At 45.1% G+C, this 20,491-nt stretch overlaps 1 protein-coding gene across 7 annotated transcripts in view; it reads right to left on the bottom strand.

Annotated features, from left to right (window-relative positions):
• Window positions 1-20,491, bottom strand: part of UMODL1 (uromodulin like 1) — an 81,159-nt gene that overhangs the window by 43,471 nt on the left and 17,197 nt on the right. The window contains exons 1-2 of one of the 7 annotated variants that reach the window (XM_072847015.1): window positions 10,435-10,452; window positions 9,799-10,041 (exon numbers count right to left, since the gene is read on the bottom strand). The exons of 4 other annotated variants lie outside the window; for them this stretch is intronic. In XM_072847015.1, the coding sequence (XP_072703116.1) occupies window positions 9,799-9,976 (178 nt within the window). In that variant the 5' untranslated portion in view covers window positions 9,977-10,041; window positions 10,435-10,452. Of the gene's footprint in view, window positions 1-8,557; window positions 8,760-9,798; window positions 10,042-10,434; window positions 10,453-20,491 lie in introns of those variants that run through there. 2 more of the 7 variants (XM_072847005.1, XM_072847030.1) reach the window with 2 other exon arrangements.

Genomic DNA, 20,491 nt, shown 5'->3' with positions numbered 1-20,491 from the left:
TCCACTGGACATGCAGTCATATTTGCATAAAGAAATAGCCTATTAAGACCAGTGGTTTTAAGACCATGGTCTGTGTCTTTTTGGGGGCCCAAAGTATGCTTGTCAAAGGTCTCTGAAAGGTGATTAAGAAAAGTAAGCATAGCTTAATCGTGGGGGTCCACACCTCCGCTGAAAAACCTGCCAAAACCCACAAGCTGGAGAACAGTGCACTGAGTTGAGACCTCTCAGCAGCATGCAGGTTACTTGCAGGTGTAATTTCAAAGATTTGCATGCAGAATACGTGGGACAGCACTTTCTCACACTTTTATATTGTATTTGATACACTGTGTGTGTATACTTTGTGTGCATACAGTCAATGAGCACAAGCGTTAACACAGCTGCGAGCATCTTTCAAGTAAAGTTGGTGTTAGACCCACAAGAGCTCTGGGCAGCAAATTAGGAAACTCTGCCCCACCCCCAACCCCAATGAACGGCTGACTGCCCTACAGGGAGCAGGGTTTGTCCTGCTACACAATGCAGACTAGTGTGGGCCCCTTCATGCCTGCCAACCAAGGGCTCTTGCCCTCCTTAGTCTTCCCCAGGACCAACTCTGCCTCCAAAGTTCATTTTGAGTCATAGGCCTAGGTTTGCAGTGGGAGAACAAGAAAAAAAAATCAACCCTGTGCAATCTTACCCAAGTTACTTCTGGGTCCAGCAAGCCCCAGTAGTCTTAATCTGCTTCCCAGCATGGATCAGGAGCCTCTGCTTCTGGCTCTGGGACTGGCAATATGGGCCATTCCCCCAAACGGGTCCTACTGCTAGAAAGCGTCTTCCCAATTTCTATTCTAAAGCCACAATAATGTGTGATACAACCTCAGTTGCCCTTAGATGAATCCCTCACACATTCCCAGTCTCACACAATTGCTCCGTCCCAGCCTCCCATGCAGGGAGGCTAAGCAGCCTCTCGTACCGGGAGCTTGCACAGACATGAGCACCAAGGGATTTCCCTGGGTTAGTACGTCAACAGTGCTCCTTACTATTCAAATCAGGTGGATCTTGGTAAGCTTGACAAAAGCATCTAAATGCCTCCAGCTCTGAGATTCAGGTGCAGTTCAAGCAGGTTTGAGGTTCAAAGCAGCTTTTTCCACCTGGGTCTTTTTTTGTCATGTTTAACTGCAGTGTAAAAGATTTAATGAGTCACATGCAATCTCAGAAAACACTGCTGAATCCTGGCCGAGTGCCACACTAGCCATTTATCTAAAATCAAAAGGTCATCATTTTTGCATCAGCGGAAACACATGGATTCACATCACATTTCTGCCTAATTGTACAGATGCACTTTGAAAATTCGATTTACGCTCTCTACCTCAATCATCTTGGGGACAGTCACCTACCAAGCAACACTGCCAGCACTGGGGAGCAAGCCAGCCAACTCCTCTGTCAGTCGGATAAAGTATAGGCTTTTCTCCTCCGTTATTTGCATAAACGTACAGAAGCAGAAATGCAGCAGCCAGTGCTTAGCAACGAAAGCTCAGTTACCAGCCTGCCTGCATGAGAGCTGCCAGGTCTGCTGCGACTGCAGGATGGGGGGATGTCCCAGGAGAAAGATGCTGAGGGACACCATTAGCTCAGCCGTAACCCCCTTCCTCTCTCTCATTCCACCTGGAGGGGCTGGGTTTCACCCAGAGGGTGCAGCAGAGCCAAGGACCAAAATGCTGTATTTGTCTCAGGCATCAGAAGGTGGAGACAAATCTATGATATTATAAAAAGAGCTCCTGGCAAAGCCTGTTACAAAGGCAGACTGACAGTTTTCATCACATGACCCTGTTTTGGGGGTCTTTGAGCATTTCTAGACTTCACCTGCTCAGATGGATGCTTTCCATCCCAATTGCCTGTCCAGGGGTTAATCAGAATGGAGGGCATTTGCCAGTTCAGCATCTGACAAATATTTAATACCTTTCCCTGAAAAGACATATCATTCACTAGAACATATTCAGGAGCCATGGGCTGAAATTCGGCAAGGACACAGCTGTTGGACAATGGAAGAACATGGCCTTTGAAGCACAAGATCAGTCTGTGCACGCTCAGAATAAACTTAATGAAATTTAGCTGCTGCCACCTCCAACGGGTTCATCCCTCCAGCAGCACCTTGACGTGGCCATGCTCTGCCCCACCAGCACTTGCACTGGCAATCAGTGGAGAGCCGGCAGGGACCCCTGGTGAGCCCACAGCTCGGATGCGACTCTGGGTACCCCTGCTTCCCCTGGGCCCTGCTGGCAACAGACGGGGGACACGTGTCTCAAAGGGGGAAAAGGATCTTTGCACAGGAGTTAGCATGGCTCATTGAAAGAGCTTTCAACTAGATTTGAAGGGGGAAAGGGATAAAACCAGGCTCGCCAGAGATAAGCCTGGGGGCGGCACACCAATGTTTGAGGGACAGTGTGCTAGCGAGGTCCTTCGGTCTGCCAGCTCAGTGGAGGTAGGGGATGGAGATCCATGCGGCAGCAAAGACACAAGGGTTATTGATGTGTTAGAAACCATGGAAGAGCCTGAGAATGGTCATGAAGGAACTAGGGCTTCTCCCCAAAAAAAGGTGGTGGGATCAATAGCCCATCTGAGGTGCATCTACACCAACGCACGCAGCATGGGCAACAAACAGGAGGAGCTGGGAGCCATTGTGCACCTGGAAAACTATGATATAGTTGCCATCACGGAAACATGGTGGGATGACTCACACAACTGGAGTGCTGCAATGGATGGCTATAAACTCTTTAGAAGGGGGGATAGGCAAGGAAGGAGAGGGGGTGGCCTATCCCTGTACTTTAGGGAATGTTTTGACTGTCTAGAGTTTGATGATGGTGATGATAGGGTCAAGTGTTTATGGGTAAGAATCAGGGGGAAGGCCAACAAGGCAGGTATCATGGTGGGAGTCTGTTACAGACGACCCAACCAGGATGAAGAGGCAGATGAAATATTCTGTAAGCAGCTGGGAGAAGTCTCACGATCGCTAGCCCTTGTTCTCATGGGGGACTTCAACTTACCAGATGGCTGCTGAAAATGCAATACAGCAGAGAGGAAACAGTCTAGGAGGTTCCTGGAGTTTGTGGAAGACAACTTCCTGACACAGCTGGTGAGTGAGCCAACTAGGGAAGGGGCCCCGCTGCCCCTTCTCTGTTTGTGAACAGAGAAGGACTTGTGGGTGATGTGATGGTTGCAGGCTGTCTTGGGCACAGCGATCATGAAGTGACAGAGCTTTTGATCCTTGGAGAAGTAAGGAGGAGGGTTAGCAGAACTGCTACCTTGGACTTCCGGAGGGCAGACTTTGGCCTTTTTGGGAGACTGGTTGACAGAGTCCCTTGGGAAGCAGTCCTGAAGGGCAAAGGAGTCCAGGAAGGCTGGACATTCTTCAAGAAGGAAATCTTAAAGACGCAGGAGCAGGCCCTCCCCATGTGCCGAAAGATGAGCTGGTGGGGAAGAAGACCAGCTTGTCTGAAGAGAGAGGTTTGGCTGGAACTCAGGAAAAAAAGGAGAGTTTATGACCTTTGGAAGAAGGGGCAGGCAACTCAGGAGGACTACAAGGATGTCGTGAGGTTATGCAGGGAGAAAATTAGAAGGGCCAAAGCCCAACTAGAAATTAATCTGGCTACTGCCATAAAAGACAATAAAGAATGTTTCTATAAATGCATTAGCAACAAAAGGAGGGCTAAGGAGAATCTCCATCCTTTATTGGATGCAAGGGGAAACATAGTGAGAAAGGGTGAGGAAAAGGCTGAGGTATTTAATGCCTTTTTTGCCTCAGTCTTTAATAGTAAGACCAGTTGTTCTTGGGGTACCCAGCCCCCTGAGCTGGAAGACAGGGATGGGGAGCAGCATGAAGCCCCCATTATCCAAGGGGAAATGGTTAGTGGCCTGCTACACCACTTGGACACACACAAGTCTATGGGGCCGGATGGGATCCACCCAAGGGTACTGAGGAAGCTGGTGGAAGTGCTCACCAAGGCACTTTCAATCCTTTATCAGCCATCCTGGCTAACCAGGGAGGTCCCAGGTGACTGGAGGTCAGCAAATGTGACGCCCATCTACAAGAAGGGCTGGAAGGAGGATCTGGGGAACAACAGGCCTGTCAGCCTGACCTCGGTGCTGGGGAAGGTTATGGAGCAGATCATCTTGAGTGCCATCACGCAGCACATACAGGACAACCAGGTGATCAAGCCCAGTCAGCATGGGTTTATGAAAGGCAGGTCCTGCGTGACTAACCTGGTCTCCTTCTATGACCAGGTGACCCGCTTAGTGGATGAAGGAAAGGCTGTGGATGTTGCCTGCCTGGACTTTAGTAAAGCTTTTGACACCAGTGCCCACAGCATTCTCCTGGAGAAACTGGCTGCTCATGGCTTGGACGGGTTTACTCTTCGCTGGGTAAAAAACTGGCTGGATGGCTGGTCCCAAAGAGCTGTGGTGAATGGAGTTAAATCCAGTTGGCAGCCAGTCACAAGTGCTGTTCCCCAGGGCTCAGTATTGGGGCCAGTTCTGTTTAATATCTTTATCAATGATCTGGACGAGGGGATCGAGTGCACCCTCAGTAAGTTTGCAGACAACACCAAGTTGGGCGGGAGCGTTGATCTGCTTGAGGGTAGGAAGGCTCTGCAGAGCGACCTGGACAGGCTGGATCGATGGGCCCAGGCCAACTGTATGAGGTTCAACAAGGCCAAGTGCCAGGTCCTGCACTTGGGTCACAACAACCCCATGCACTTGGGGAAGAGTGGCTGGAAAGCTGCCTGGCAGAAAAGAACCTGGGGGTGTTGGCCAACAGCCAACTGAATATGAGCCAGCAGTGTGCCCAGGTAGCCAAGAAGGCCAATAGCATCCTGGCTTATATCAGAAATAGGGTGGCCAGCAGGACTAGGGAAGTGATCGTGCCCCTGTACTCAGCACTGGTGAGGCTGCACCCCGAATACTGTGTGCAGTTTTGGGCCCCTCGCTACAAGAAAGACATGGAGGTGCTGGAGCGTGTCCAGAGAAGGGCAAGGAAGCTGGTGAAGGGTCTGGAGCACAAGTCTGATGAGGAGCAGCTGAGGGAACTGGGGTTGTTTAGCCTGGAGAAAAGGAGACTCAAGGGAGACCTTATTGCTCTCTACAACTACATGAAAGGAGGTTGTAGAGAGGTGGGTGTCGGTCTCTTTTCCCAAGTAGCAAGTGATAGGACAAAAGGAAATGGCCTCAAGTTGCACCAGGGGAGGTTTAGACTGGATATTAGGAAAAATTTCTTCACGGAAAGGGTTGTCAAGCACTGGAACAGGCTGCCCAGGGAAGTGGTGGAGTCACCATCCCTGGAGGTATTTAAAAGATGTGTAGATGTGGCGCTTAGGGACATGGTTTAGCGGTGGACGTCGCAGTGCTAGGTTAATGGTTGGACTCGATCTTAAAGGTCTTTTCCAGCCTAAATGATTCTGTGATTCTATGATTCTAATGCGGTCAGGAAAGGCATGGGGTGAGTAACTGAATGGAGAGGATAACTTGCAAGGACAGACTACTAAAAAGGCCGGGACTTTTTCCTGTGAGAGAAGGCTGAGGGGGATGCAATCAAGGTTTACGAAATCCCAAAGGCAGGGAGTAAGGTGAAAGCAGAGCTGGTATTCACCAGAGCCCACAATAAAATGGGTAAAAGTACCCACTTCTTTACACAAAGGGGAGTGAACTTCTGCAATGTGTCAGCCCAGGAGGGTGCAGAGGCTGACAGCTTCAGTGGGCTCAAAAAGGGACGAGACAATTCCCAGACAAGAGGCCCATAAGCAGACACCACAGGGAATTGGCAGGGACATACCCTCCAACACCTGTAATCCCATTTCTGTGGCTGCTGGGGGCACACAAGGAACCCAAGCCACAGGGCAGCCAGAGACACTTGCTTCGGGGTGAGATCCCCCCCTTCCCACCCTGGGGGGATGCTCCACATGCCCCCAGAGACACCGCTGTCCCATGGCTTTCCGGTGACAGCCCAAGCAGGAGCGACAGCAGCTCCCCGCTGCTGTGGTTAGACCCAGCATGCAAACATCTGCATGCAGCCTCTGAAAGGTCCCAGCCCTGCTGAGGAGCTATCTGGGCACCTAAAATGAAGGGGGTTTTACTTTACAGTTGTTTTTCTGAAAACCTTAGGAAGTTATGCACACAAAGCATACCCTGATTAAAGTGTGGCCTTAACATTGCAAATTAAGTGTTCTCAAGTTAAGAACCTCTAGGATTAAGGTTGTCTGGGCCTTCTTATGTCAACGTATTTTTGTACACGTGTGCTTAAAAACCAGCCTTCATCACATGCTGATGCATTCTTTTGCTCCCTGGCTGGGGATCAAGCAGGGTTAGATGGCAGATAAGGAAGCTCTCTGGTTTCATCTTATGCAGTAAGTGGAAGGTGGGCAGCAAACCAGTCCCCAGGAGAAGTAACCACACCATTGATTCAAGCAGCTGGAAATTAGACTGGAGAATTGGACCCTGTCTTTGCCTAAAAGAAAATCCTGCAAGATGCTGGGAAAGTCTCGTACAACACATTCATAACAACCTTTCAGAGCTGTGGGTTTCGCAGGCCCAGGAACCTGACCTGCAGCCCTGGGACCTGCTTAGCAATGAGGGGACTGCTCACAGTCACCATTGAGGACACGAGCCTCTGCGCTCCAACCACGCAAGTTGTTAAAGGCAGCTCTAAGCACTCTGAAAATCAAAATAAAAATGAATTTTTAAAAAAATTAAAACCGCACCCTAGGTGTCTGAGAGGTGGCACACAAAATGGTTTGATCTCAGTCTCTCGGCAGCTCATTTTCCCAGCTGTGAAAGACAGAGAACCTCCCTCCCTTCCCGCAGGCTTCGTGAAGACGAATTGCTGTCTGTGAATCGCCCCAGGATTCACCTCAAGAGGTGATAAATAATTCTGTGTTCAGAGAGAGGCTCAACAGAGCACTGAACCATGCACCGAACACAGAGACCAGGATGATGTGCTGCTGGGAAGCTCCTTAGAGGGGCTCCATTGTCCCTGAGCACCACATGGAAACGTGGTCCTCGGGGCAAAGCAGCACGGGATCAGGTAATTAAAAGAGTTTATTAATCTGCACGCATAGGCACAAAGAGAGGAAACAAAGATTGTCTTTATTTAATTCTACCTTTATAATTCTAGCACTTCGTAACTTTTAGATACTTAACTTTCCAATTTTTATTTTAAAAACCTTGAAGTTGTTAGTGTGTGCATGCGTAATACTATCCTAACGGATTGATGGGCAACTAGTGAGAACTACCAGAGCAAGCTGACTAATACAGACATTTTTTCCCCAACAGTAAAGAAATAAGAAAAGTGGGGCCTGCCATATACCAGGCAGGGGTAAATGTTTCCTTCTAGGAAGAAAAGGTGGGGAGCGGCCAGGAGCAGGTTACCGTGAAAGGTCATGGAGACCTTTCCGCTCCTAGCAGGATGGAGAGCATGCCAGCATGGATAACATCAAGAAGAAAATAATAGTAGTTCAACAGCATGCTGTGCAGTAATTTCAGCAGTTCCAGTTTCTCTTTTCATCATTTATTTAAGACTGTGTCTAGACAGTACATTACCATTCACAGAATTTATGACTAATGCCCTGAAAAGCAAAGATACCGGAATAATGTAAACACAGAAATCACCTAGAAGCCATACAAGTCCTTTTATGGTTTAAAATATTCCCAAATTAACTTTGACAGGAAAAAAAGTCAAGGTGACCACAGTATTTCATGGACAAACCTGCCCAGAGTGCCCATCAACAATGTGGCAAGGGCAGAGCAGAAATTCTGCAGCTAAGCTTTACAAGAGATTTACAGATTTGTTAATGTGAGATGAAATACACTCATCAACAGCTCTCAAGCCTAAAATATCCCTAGAGATGCTTTTAAAAGGCATAGAATTATACTGGGAAAAAATATTTACAGTGTTACCAAGTTGCCTTTTTTCCCACCCAAGAAGACAGTCTTGATTTTCAGAGAAAATCAAGATCACTTATAGAGTGAAAATCCTGATCACTCATAGAGTTTCCTGTGCAAATAGAGACAACCATAACTAGCTAGCGACTCTTCAACATTTAGCTGACAGAGCTATTTCCTTGTACTACAGAATTAAAAAGCAATTTTCTCCAATTGCTTCTCAGCCTTGTCATTTGATACATATGTGCACACATGTATGCACATGCATGTATATCAAAAAGACCTTACTGAAGTGACTATTCAACACTAATTAGATCTCCTGGAGATTTTCCCCAGAATGGAACTGCTGCTTAGAAAATACATATTATCAACAGTGGGTCCATTGCCAGTCTGAGAAGACTGCCTGGACGTACTGTAACCTGCAGGTCAAATTCTGCCCTGGCTGACACTCCACGACAGCCACAGAGCCAAACAATTGCAGGATACAGTAAATGAGGGATGATGTGTATCTGATTATGCTTTCATTCCTCTTCTCTGGCAAATCATTTTAAGAACAAGTAAAACACAACAGCCACTTCTGTGTTCCCGTCTTTCCGTTAAAGGAATTTTCCTGCTAGACACAATATTCTGGTAGTAACTGTTGAGAAAATACCTTGCAAAAATTGTTTGGAGGTTCATTTTCCAATGCTCTGAAGCAACTTAAAAGTAAGATGAACACATTGCTCTTTACAGATCCCATGACAAGACATATGGCTCATACCCTCTCATGTCACGTTATATGATCCAATGCAGAGACAGGTTCGGGGACATTCCCATGGAACTGAGTCACCCAAGTCTTATGACCCAAAGCGAGGACCAGGGCTGCAATAGGAGCTTTCCTTTTCGATCTTTATTACAGTGTTGAGACTATGTAAATTCCCAGGATGACAACTTGAAAAGGGGAAATGGAGAAAATGCAATGTCATACTGAAAATAGGAGACAAAATTATGTCCTGCAGAACTTTTCTGGATGCTGGAACAGTTCAGTGATGGCCTAACTAATCCAAGATGCCTGTTCAGCTTAAAAGCATGTGGCTTTATCCATTAAAAAAAACCCCAAATGTTCCTTTTCCCAAAGGAATTCCTTCCACCTATGACTCGAGTTCTGCTACAAATTAGCAATTTCTTGTTGGCAACTGGTAGCCCTGATGTGGGAAGGGGAAAAAGGTTCCATCTTGAGTCAAAGACGATTAAGTCTTCCCAAGTAGAGTCTTGTTAAAACTCAGAAGTTAGATCAGATCCACCAAAAGGTTCGCCAGCTTCCAGTCCTCCAACCAAGCCCTAGGTAACCAAGGAAGGCCTGAGAAAATAGGCCCTAATTTAGTTTTGATCGGAAAGTGGTTGGTACCAACTTGTCCGTAAAACAGGTTGTTTTAAATTAACACCAAAACTGGGTTTGCATCCCAAGAACTGACTCTGCTCCAAATCAAAGGAGATGTTGTCCTAGTGATTCCTGAATTACTTTTGAGAAGAAAGCTCCTACTGTAAATACAAGCATGCTCAGAGCAGACACAGCACCAGGCAAGGCTACGTGAGTTATTGCACTTCGCCACAGATATTGGCCTGAACCAGGACAAGTAATGAGCCCTTGCAGGGGTAACAAGCAGGTGCCTTCTTCATGCTCACCTGGAACTTCAGTGAATTTGTGACTAGGGTGGCAAAGAGCAAGAATCAGGAATATGTCTACTCCTTACTGTGTTGGACCAAGTTTACTGTAGATTTTTTGCAGACTCACTGACGTCAGTGAACAGGAACCTATTGCCCAGAACTGAATTAAGCCTTTACATGTCTCATTTTAAATGAATCCTCTTCCATCAGACATCTATTTCAACTATTAATCTGACTAAAACTTACCTAAGGAGCAGTAGAGTCCAACTTGCTCATATCCTTCACAGCAATCTGTAAGAGTGATGGTTTCAGGGACTTCAACAGTATGATACTGCGTTTTATAGTATGTCCGGGGACACACCATCCATGGTATCCATCCTCCACAGGAAGTGCTTTTCTCATAGGCCTTTTGGTAGGCAACCATTTTAAACACTTTTTTGGTCAGGCTATAGTTGCACAGATGGTACCCTAGCAAAGAGAGGCCTTTTTCTAGGGTGGAAAAAAAAACAGGAAAGAAAAGGATCAGCACCAGCTTGTCACCCCAGAGCATAAGTTCCCTGCAGTATCTAGTTAAAAATACTGTTATGAAAAAGCAGTGAGAAAACTAACACAGATGAATGATGTCTAGGAAGGCTGTTAGGAAGAACATTACTTCAGAAAACGGACAGAAGAAAGAATTAGTAGTGACTGCTTGTCATAGGCATCACTTCAGTCACAAAAGGATGCAGATTGGCAGAAAATTCAAAGAGCTCTCAGTGCCTTCAGGTGCAAAGCAGAAAAAGGGCATTTTAACTCAAGTGACTGTAAAGGAAGTTAATATACATTAATAAAAATTAACAGCAGAGCAGAATAGGCACTTCCAGGGCAGAGTCATCCAAGTACTTTAGATGTCCACTCCAGGCTCACACCAAAGTGTTCGTCTTTCTCCGCTGACTATAAAGGGAATGAAGGGCGAGGAACTCATGGGCAGATGAGTCACAGTAGATGTCTGGAATAAGACATCCTTCAGACATCACCTTAGGCTAAAACTGGGTACTCATGCATCATTGGGAAGGACTTTCAGGTATCTGACACAAAAGGTATTCCTGGAGCTCCTATGTTGCATTACTGCATTTGTAGCAGACCATATTAGACCAGGCCCTTTGAGAGCTGCTGTGGTTCATTGACTTCAGTACAAACGAAGTCAGTAATAAGTTCATTAAGTACGTAATTTGGGAATGGGACTCAGTTTCTGGAGTTCTGAAACCAGTCATAATGAGGAGCAAACTTGTTACATGCTTTACTTAAAACTGAAATACTTGAGCAGGAGCAGGAAAAAAACCCAAGAAACCCAAACGACAACAACAGCAACAAAACCAGATGGAGTTTTAGAATTAGCAGTAAGCAACCTACAAGCATGTCACAGGCATCAGGCTGCCTCCTAATGAGATATCATAGAAGCCAGAGGGGCTGAGTCACTTTGTGTCCCATTTGGGAAATAGATGGGATAGAATTAAAATGCCTATACCATCCTTTAGACAAAGCAAAAGAAACTTTAATAAGGATAAATATGAATTAGCTGCAGGGATTCAAGTGTGGCAGGATTGTTATTTCTGAGAGCTCTGAGGGGACCAGAGACAGTCAACAGACAGACTGAAGCTAACAGTATACACAACAAGCATACAATTAAAATATTTACAGCTTATCTTATTTGTACAGCTTATCTCCTGCCTGCAAAGATGAAACATGAAAAAACAATTCTAGAAAAAAAAAGCTGTCAGGTTCTTAGGAATCACGTGGTTTTATCATGTTTAGCTTTCCAGCTAAACAAAAGATATCTGTGCAATTTGAACAGGACTGGCAAAAGAGCTTTGAGCAGGACGATCCATTTGTAGTGCAAGGACAGTCCAGAAGAAAGCATAGGATAGATACCATAGGCCACAATACAACCCTGAAGCTGGCTCAACCAAATCAACTAGAAGGTCTTCCTGCAGCCCTAATGCTAGCAACTGCTCGAATAAGAACAGCCTGAAAGATATCGCCTGCCTTAGATATTCAAAAGGCCATGAGGAAAAATGGATTTGCTTGGTGCAGTTCCCCAACGGAGGCACAGACACCTCCCTGCGGACAAGGGCACTTTGGAAGAGCAGAAGGAAGGAGAGGGCAGCTGGGACTGACCATGGACCACCCCCAGCCTTCCCTCTCGACTGTAACTAACTCGTGTCTGACCAGACCCAGGGAGAGCATCGGGCCCGTGGGAGTCCAGCCCTGCTCTGCCTAACCCATCTGTGCCTTTGTCCTGCAGCAAAAGCAGAGTTGGTGCCGGGGCGTGCTACAGAGGGTGCGTGTGAGAGCAAGAGACCTCCCAGCAGGCTCCAGGGAGCCCTGTGCTGCTGCTTAGAGCAGGTCAGCAGGAAAATATCAAGAATAAGGGCATATCTGGAAATCCCACTCCCTGCTTCCTCCTCCTCCCCAGCCTCAAGCAGGACACCTCTGTGTCCGGTCCCTGAAGCTAGCTCCAGAGACAGCAGCTGAAAGTCCTTCACATCACTAAAAAGCACCAGGGCTGTTCTTTGTCCTTAAGAAAAGAGTGAAAGGAGATGGTCATGAGGGGCAGGAAGGAAGACACCCAGCTTGTCTCAAGCCGAGGGGCTGAAACCCATACCCTGCCTGACCCAGGAGAGGACCCCAATGGCTGGGATACAGGTCTGACCAGGACCATGAAAGCCCGTACCAAGCTGTGGCACGTAGGTCTCTGTGCAGGAACAAACTGAAGGTGAAGTGCACCAGAGAAAGTAAGGTGGCCTCCCTCCCCTGGTTAAACTTAGGACATCCCTCTGGAAGAGGGGAAAAGAGAACAAATGTGGGTTCTGGAGCAGAAGTTGGAGATCAAGGGCTGCTTTTTATCCAACGCATTTGATCGATTACCACTTCACATGAGGCACAAGTGCCTTACAAGAAAGAGGTAGCTGTCATTGTATTTTGTAAAGCATTCCCTTGCCACATGTTAGGAGTGCTCCAAGAATACCTATCCCAGCAAATGCTTCTAGACATGTAGGCATGGGGAAAAGAAAAATCTTGTTTCCACTTTTTTTTTTTTTTCATTACTTTGGGACCTGAATGGCTAAATACCCAAAGTGGGCTGGAAAGAGTACCTAAATCATTTTGGATCTAGCTTCTATCTGGGGAAAGTGCACAAACATCTATTGGTGATCAGGGAAGGTGAGAGGAGCAGGACAAATTTTGTTCTATGGAAATGAGAAAAAGAAACTATTGCATTAAGGAATCATACTATTACAGTATAAAATGATGTTAGAGGTGGGTAGGGCAGGTAAGGAAGAAGTGCTCAGCCTGGTTCCTTGTCACTAAGATCCCTCCATTTCTCACGCTCATGTATGCTCACGTATTAGCATGCTCACATATTAGCGTGGCTAGCGCAAAGCAGACACTGGAAGAGAACAACCGAGTATGGAGAGCACTGAAGATTCGTGTTGTCCGTGCAGAGCTGCGGCTGCAGCAAGGACATAGCACTGGAAAGCTAAAAATTCCAGAGTCAGCTGAGCTGGCTTAGGCTCTACAGCAATGTGCAACATAAATACAGGTATGAAATTGAGAATAAAATGGCACAGAATTAGACGCAGTTTATAATTAGAAGCTACAGCTGTCAGAGCATATATGAAATCATATTTCATACTTAAACACTGATACTAGGTATAGAATGAGGCTGCCAAAGCCAAAAGAGAAGGTTTGAGATATGGCTATGGTGGTACAAAAAGATACCCTCGCTGGAAGAGGTTAGACCGAAGGTGACAGGGAAAGGTGCAGCACCACCAGCCTTAGCATCATCCATCACTTCCATACAGTTTAAAACAAGCTTTGACACTCACAGAGTTCAATTATTTGCTGACAGCAGTTTCCTGCTGAGCAATGAGGCTTAGATCAATTCGGACTCTTTAGCAAATTGGCTTTGTGTTCTCATTACCCCCATCTATGGGATTATGGCACTATCAAATGGAACTGAAATGCACTGGCTGTTGTTTCCAGCAACACAAAGCTGAAGTCAATCGCAAAGCAGGAGAAGGCAGTCCCCTGACATTAGTAGGGCTACATTATGCCTATCATCTCTGGACTTTAGGCTTTATCTTAGCAACCACCAGCTTTCAGCACAGTCAGGGAAAGTATAAATTTTATTATGTTAAGCAAGAGCAGAAGCAATTAAAGCAAATACTTCATTAATAGAAACAAATACTGAGAGGAAAGGCTGAAAGGAAGGTCTGCATAGGAGCAGGCTGCTTATAACTCAAGGTCAAACCTGGATCAGAACTGAGAGCATGATGAAAAAATCAGCAAGAAAAAATGCTTGATAGCATTTATGCCACAGACTTAGCTGCAATCCTGGAAACTTCACTGCTCAAGTGCCAGAAAAGCCACTGTGAGCTGGGATCTGCAAAATCTTTTCTCGCTGGAGAACAGCAAGAGCCAAAGACAAGCCCCTTTCTTGTCTTGACATAACCTTAAAAGTAATCCTTTGGAACAGGTTCACGGAGGGCTGATTCAAACTCAGCTTTAAAAGGCATAGGCTCCAAAACATGAAGAGAAATGGATTAACGGCTCAATTTTTCTGGGTATTCAAAATTATTTTTAAAGTCACCACCATTGACTTCAAATGGCACTAGAATGGGGGTTCTGCTGACCGCCAATCTGTGGAAACCTCTTTTTCAGCTGTGACTTTGACACAGTAACAGAAAAGTCTGCAAGGCTTTAAGAAATATGGTTTGTATTTTAACTGAGATTTGCAAAACCACTTAAGTAAAAACATGCAACAAAAAGCAGCCAAAAATCACAATCCTTTCTCATCTAAATAAATCAAACCAGAAATTAAGAGCAAATTAGGATTTAATTCAGCAGTTACAACCTAGCAATTGGGTTAGGTTTTTCCAAATTACAGCCCATACCATAGATGAAAGTTAAACATGTCTTCTACAGCTTCATTTTATGCATCTCTAGGAATTTGCCGGGTACATGACTATATAATTACCTCCAAAAGTTTATTTTAAAGACAATTTTCATAAAAATTCGCACATTGTTGAACACAAAGCAGCAATCCTACTCATTCATTTCTGGCACAAAGGAAATGACAAGGCTTTTGCCTGGGGATGAAGAACTGGGGTAAAGGTGGTATTTTGCCTTGGTTAGATTTCTTTTGTTTAATTATCAACAGAGGATTCTTAAATGGTCGCTGAGACATTGCCAGCTCTCCGGAGAGTGGCCACCTTGGCCCGTTTATTTCTAATAAAGAGGTAACCCACATCCAAACTAAGCTGTCCTACATAACAGCCGTGGTCCTCTGACCAGGTTTGCATCACTCACCTGTAATTTCATTTCCCCTTCCCTGCTGTGTGGCTGCCCAGAAGATGAGAACAGAAATAAGAGTGATCCTGGCCATTGTATCGCCTGTCCCGGACAGGCCCTTCTTACCGCTTCGTTTCCAAGGTAGTAGAACTCGATCGTCCTTATATGCAGGCTTTTGGATTAGGGGAAAAGGTGCTCTCTTTTTTTACCTTTTGCAGGTGGGTGATAACTACTGGCAACAGAAACAAAGAGGCTCCGGTGGGAATTTTGCCAGATCTCTTTCCTTCGCGCTCTCCCTGGGGAACCTGCCTCTTCTGTCTGCACAGCTTGGCCCACCCTCCCCGCCTCATTTTGAGAAAAAGGCATTTCAAAATTGCTGGTTTAGCCCATGTTTATCCTTCCGAGCACTTATTCCCCCTCGCACCTTGAACACCTGACAGCTAGGAGCCAGATTTACATACCTCAAATGTCAGGTATACGCATCTTGAATTTCATTTCTGTCCACACATCAGGTGATACTATTTTTTAGGTCTTTAATTCTGTACTTTGAAAACAAACTAGGAGTAAAAGCAAATGTCTATGTCAATGGTTTTTCTTGAATTTAAGCTGTTTCACTAGCTGTTCTCATTGTGCTCCTCATTTCATTGCAATTTCAGCATCACATAAACCAGAGCAATGCTAGGCAAACAAGAACCTTATTAGGCGGGGCATGAATCAGGAGATTTGAGAAAACAAAATCCCTTTCTTTTCATTGTGTAAATCATGAAGGCAAGTTCCCAAGATAGATGTGCCTGCAGCTTTACAATGCAGGACAATAACTTCAGTGCAATATCACTTGGCTCACGCAAAGAAAAGGAGTAAACACAGTATGATATTTTATGAGGAGCTGACACTGAAGTATGGAAAATCACAGGTACAGTTCTTGGAGCTGAGGCAATATGTTCAGACCAGCACTTAAATACATATTACAGTATTGTAGACAATTTCACGTGGATGAAAGAGCCAGATGTAAGGCAGCCGGAACCACAAACTCTCTCATTTGTATGTTCAGAATATCAGTGTTATCGCTTCTGTAAAACACTGTCGGGCAATCACTGTGGTAGCACTCACAAGGTAGGAGAGCCGGCGCCCTGGAAAACATGCAGGGCCAACAGGGCGGTGACTGGATGGTTCAGATCCCCTGGCAGAGGGCAGAGCCAGGGCTCCATGTAGTGCTGAGGCACTTGTGAGTTGTTCTTCTGGCTTGGAAAACAAAATATCAAGCTCATCAGGAAGAAAAAAAAGGAAGAAGAAAAAAAAAAGGAAAATTAAGGCTTGCCCAAACTTCAATTGAAAAATGTTTTTGCAGAAAATGGGAAAATGAGTAGAAGAGAACATTTCAACCAGAAAAACAAAAAACAAAATATATTTTGGTCTGGAAATATTTCTGCTATGTCTAAGGAGAATGTGTACCTTAGCACCCCTTCTCCTGCAGGCACCAGGATGTCTAGTCAGGCTGTATCTCCCGGGTGCACCATTTACATCTCCTGTCAGCACAGGGAGGCAACAGGGAGACCCTGGCTGTAGGCTGTACAGAGGCGGCCATCTGACTTAAAAAGCCCACTAATAAAAAAAAAAAAAAAGAGGACTTGAGTCAGTGAAGTTCAATTTCAAATAGAAATGTTTCTCTTCATGGTCTATATTTTTTTTTCAACAATCTAAATTTTCTGGAAAAAAATATCTTGATCGAAATTTTTCAGCTAGCACTCACAAAAAAAAGATCTTTAGCCCTTAAGAAATGACTTAGCACCTTCTGCAAGAAGTGTATGTCCTGGCCAAATTCAAATATAGGTAATTCCAGACTGGCATCTGAATTGGATTGCATTTAGGGTCTCCCACTTACAATCCTAAATTGCTGGATAGGGTTGCCATGTGTCTTAAACAGCTGCTGCTTTCCAGAGTTAGCTATAAAACAAATGTCATCATCTTCACCGCTGAGCACTTTATGACTGAAGTATGACCCTCCAAATCGCAGTAAAGGACTAACATCCCCGTTGTAAAAGACTTAAGTATACATGCTCATCTTTAGGACTACTAAAAAACATGGATAAAATTTTCCATATTCACAGCTCAGTCTTATGGCTGGCAGCTGGAGCAGGCTTATGTTCAGCGTGAGGCAACTAACAGTGAGTTGCAACTTTATTGTAGCAGTGAATGAAACGGTTCCGAAATACAGATTATGCAGAACCCCCTTTTCAATCAAAACTGTAAGTAAACTCAGTGGGTGTTTAATCTAAATAAGAAATAGATACAAAAGTCACGCGTATTTCAGGACTTACCTTATAATTTGCAAATTCCTTGAGGTTCTGATTCATATCTGCACTATTTCTTTAGTGTTACAAGCATTTAGGCACACAGCAACTTAGCTTTTTAGCAATGCAGATACTGGAAGAGACCACCCCAGGCAATTAAGCATGCATCCTACATCCTGTACAACCATTTTCACATCTTCCAGACATATTCTTACACTGCGTTGACTGCAGTTAAGATGATGCCCTGCATCCCAGGCAGTAGCATGTGCTCTTTCTTCATATTACTGCAGTTGCTGTAATGAGTTGAGCTTACTAAGCACATGTCAATACAGAGTCTCTTGCAGGGAAACTAGATACATTCATTAATCATTTTGGAAAACTCACCACCTGTACCTGCATGGCTGATTACATAAAACGATATTTTTAGTAACCATTGGTATATTTCATAGGTAAAGTTTTGGTCTTTTATTCCTTGTTCCTTTCAACTAGGTGTTATCTTAGGGCCTCAGTGAAAAATTTGCTCACTTTTGCTTTCGTGGTGAGGAAGGTCATTGGAGAGGAATGGAGAAGGAGATGTTTAGTGGAATAAAAGCCCTGGGTGTGTGGTGCTGGTAGTAAGCTGGAGTGCACTCTGGAAGGAGATCCTCACAGTCCTCCTGGCCCAGTCATCTGGAGCTGATCAGTTCTCCTCGCTCTGTTGTTTATATTTTCTGCAGTTACATTTGTAGTGTCTGAATTGATCTAAAGTATGCAATTTATACAAAGAAGGGCTGTGCCAATAAAAGCCATGTCAAAATCCATTCATGGATAATTTTATAGGATCAAGAAGCAGATTTTTAGAGATGGGATTTGACTCTCCTTGACTGTACTATCAGTAATTGGAATATTGTGGTTGACAGCAGGCTTTCTCATCATATTTTTTAGGCATTTATTTATTTAGACAGATTCACTTTTGATTTAATTAGTCACTTAGACGATCCTGATCTTCTTTAGGCTAGGAGTTTGACACAGAAAGGTCAGTTGCTGGAACATTTCTTTTTGCTTTGCATTATTTTGTCTATGAAGTAATCACTATTTCAGGTGTCCAAAATGGTCATGACATTTCAACACAGACTGGTCTGCATGCAGGAAACAGGTCTATGCATTTGGGCTCCATGGGAATCTAACAGAAGCTGTTGTGTGCCCCAGAAGCCACCATGCCTTCCTTTAGATGTACAGGACCTAAAGCTTGAGAACCATTAAATCATTTAACCCAACCTCTCAAAATCAGCTGTCAGTAAATTTCTCCCAGGTACCTCTTCCCACCATTTCAATCTGATTACAGCCTGTCAGTCTGAGAAAGCCCAGCAGACTGTGGGAATGGATGGAGGTGCCACCAGTCCTGAGGATCTCACAGTGAAAATAAACTGATCCAGGTCAGGAATGCACAGGCGAAACCGTGCCACTAGCTGCCAATGACAGCAACAAGAAGTTCAGATGGACCCGAGTTGCATCTGATTTCTGCCCCACCATTGCGTTCCCTGGTGCCTTTGACTCCCATGTGAATTTTGTCTCATCATCAGGACAGTTTTAAAAACTGCCCTTGCTGTGACATTTCAGATGTTTGGTAAGGGTTGAGCCCAAACTACAGCCTTTCCATTAGTGGGGCATTGCTAAGGTTTCTTTCCTCTTCTCCACTCCTGATCTTTGTGAAGCCTGCAGGAACTTAATTGCCTTTGAGCCTGCAGCTGATCTGTCAAAACTGGCTTAAATCAGTCAGCAAGGCCAAAAGGCGTTAGAAGAGAGGAACAGGCTGACTTAGCCAGAAGTAACCTTTTTGCAGCTAAAGACAAAACAAAATAAATCACTCTTACCATCAGGATACAAACTTATTCCAGCTTCTGAAAATCAATACGTATAATGGACACTTTAATGTCTACTCCCTACAGAGGACTGAACTTCTCAGAAACTTTAACTACTCAGCTCTGAGTTAAAACAGTAGTCTGCGATTTCAGGGACTTGAATTCCCTGCCCCTGCCATGGACCTCTTGTACAGCCACAAGCAAGTCACACAGTTCAAATTTGCCACTGCAATGAAGTCATGGGGGTGGCAGAAAGTATTTCAGACCTTGTGAAAGCCATGGCTACAATACTATAAATATGCTTTTGCTTATGTTACCTGAGAAAAAAAGTAGAATAGAAAAAGCACTGTTCTGCCAGCATATGCTAGGCCTATGTTAGGATGGACAACAGCTAAACTGGCAATTTTTTGAAGGGGTCCTTGTTTCCCTGAGCTTCAGACGCATATCCAAAAAGTGGAATAGTAATGCTTGCTTATTTCGCTGATGTATTACAGAGAAAAATGCATTAAAGATGAAGGGACATGCACAAATGACAGTAAAAAAACATTCACTTAAAGCCCTAAGAGTTAATTAGCTCAACTGTGCAGGCAGAACAGTCCCTGACTGTATTCAGTGATTTGTTCTGCCTCATTGACAAACTGTTCCTCAGGAAAATCTTCGGGTTTTGTTTTTTTCCTGAACACGCACAAACCGTTTTAAAGTGACTCATGAGGAAAAAGTTCTTATTGGTAACAGGAGGAAAAAATATGAGTCAGGCAGAGGTCATGCTGAACCTCTGCCTGGCCTTGCTCCTCCAACTGAGTGCTCGTTGTGCAATCTCAGCGCAGAGAAGCTCTTGTTTGCTCCAGTGCTTTGATGCATGGTCCCATTCCCCGTGCCGAGTTTGGTACCAGATAAGACTGTTGATGACACCCCATACATGATTTAGCAGTGCTACAGGGAATTAAGTCCCATCTAAGACATTTTGTAGTGTGCTTCTTGTTTATAAGTCTAAAAAACAGGCATTTTCAAAAGAAAGCAGTCTGGGCAGTGGGTATTGCCCTTTGCTATGAAGGCTTACTTGGAAGAAAAGTCAGAGGGTCTCCTGCTCAGCATCTCCCCATGGGGTACAAGGGCCAAGTGCACCTGAAGGTCCTATTCAGCAAAGAGTATCATGCCTGGCCTGTATCAGCACTTGGTGATGGGACCGGAGCCCCTCCTCACCCTGTCTTGCTGGCTGGACCATTGGCCCCCTGCAGCCAAGGGCCGGGAACACAGCACCGACACCAACCTCGCCCTTCCTTGCGGACCCGATGCCACAGGGCTCAAGAACAGCAACGTCTTGCAAACACCAGTGACCAGCCCACAGATGTAGCCAGGCTTTGCTGGTTTGTGCCAGTGCCGCTGCCTGCAACTCATTTTTTACGGAAGGCACCTGCTGCTCCTCTTGAAAGAAGGATGACTTCCCACTTCTTATCCCTCCTAAACCCATCCAAC

The sequence above is a fragment of the Ciconia boyciana genome, chromosome 1 (assembly GCF_034638445.1).
Source record: "Ciconia boyciana chromosome 1, ASM3463844v1, whole genome shotgun sequence".
Classification (NCBI taxonomy): Eukaryota; Metazoa; Chordata; class Aves; order Ciconiiformes; family Ciconiidae; genus Ciconia; species Ciconia boyciana.
This window is presented reverse-complemented; position numbering and strand designations above follow the sequence as displayed.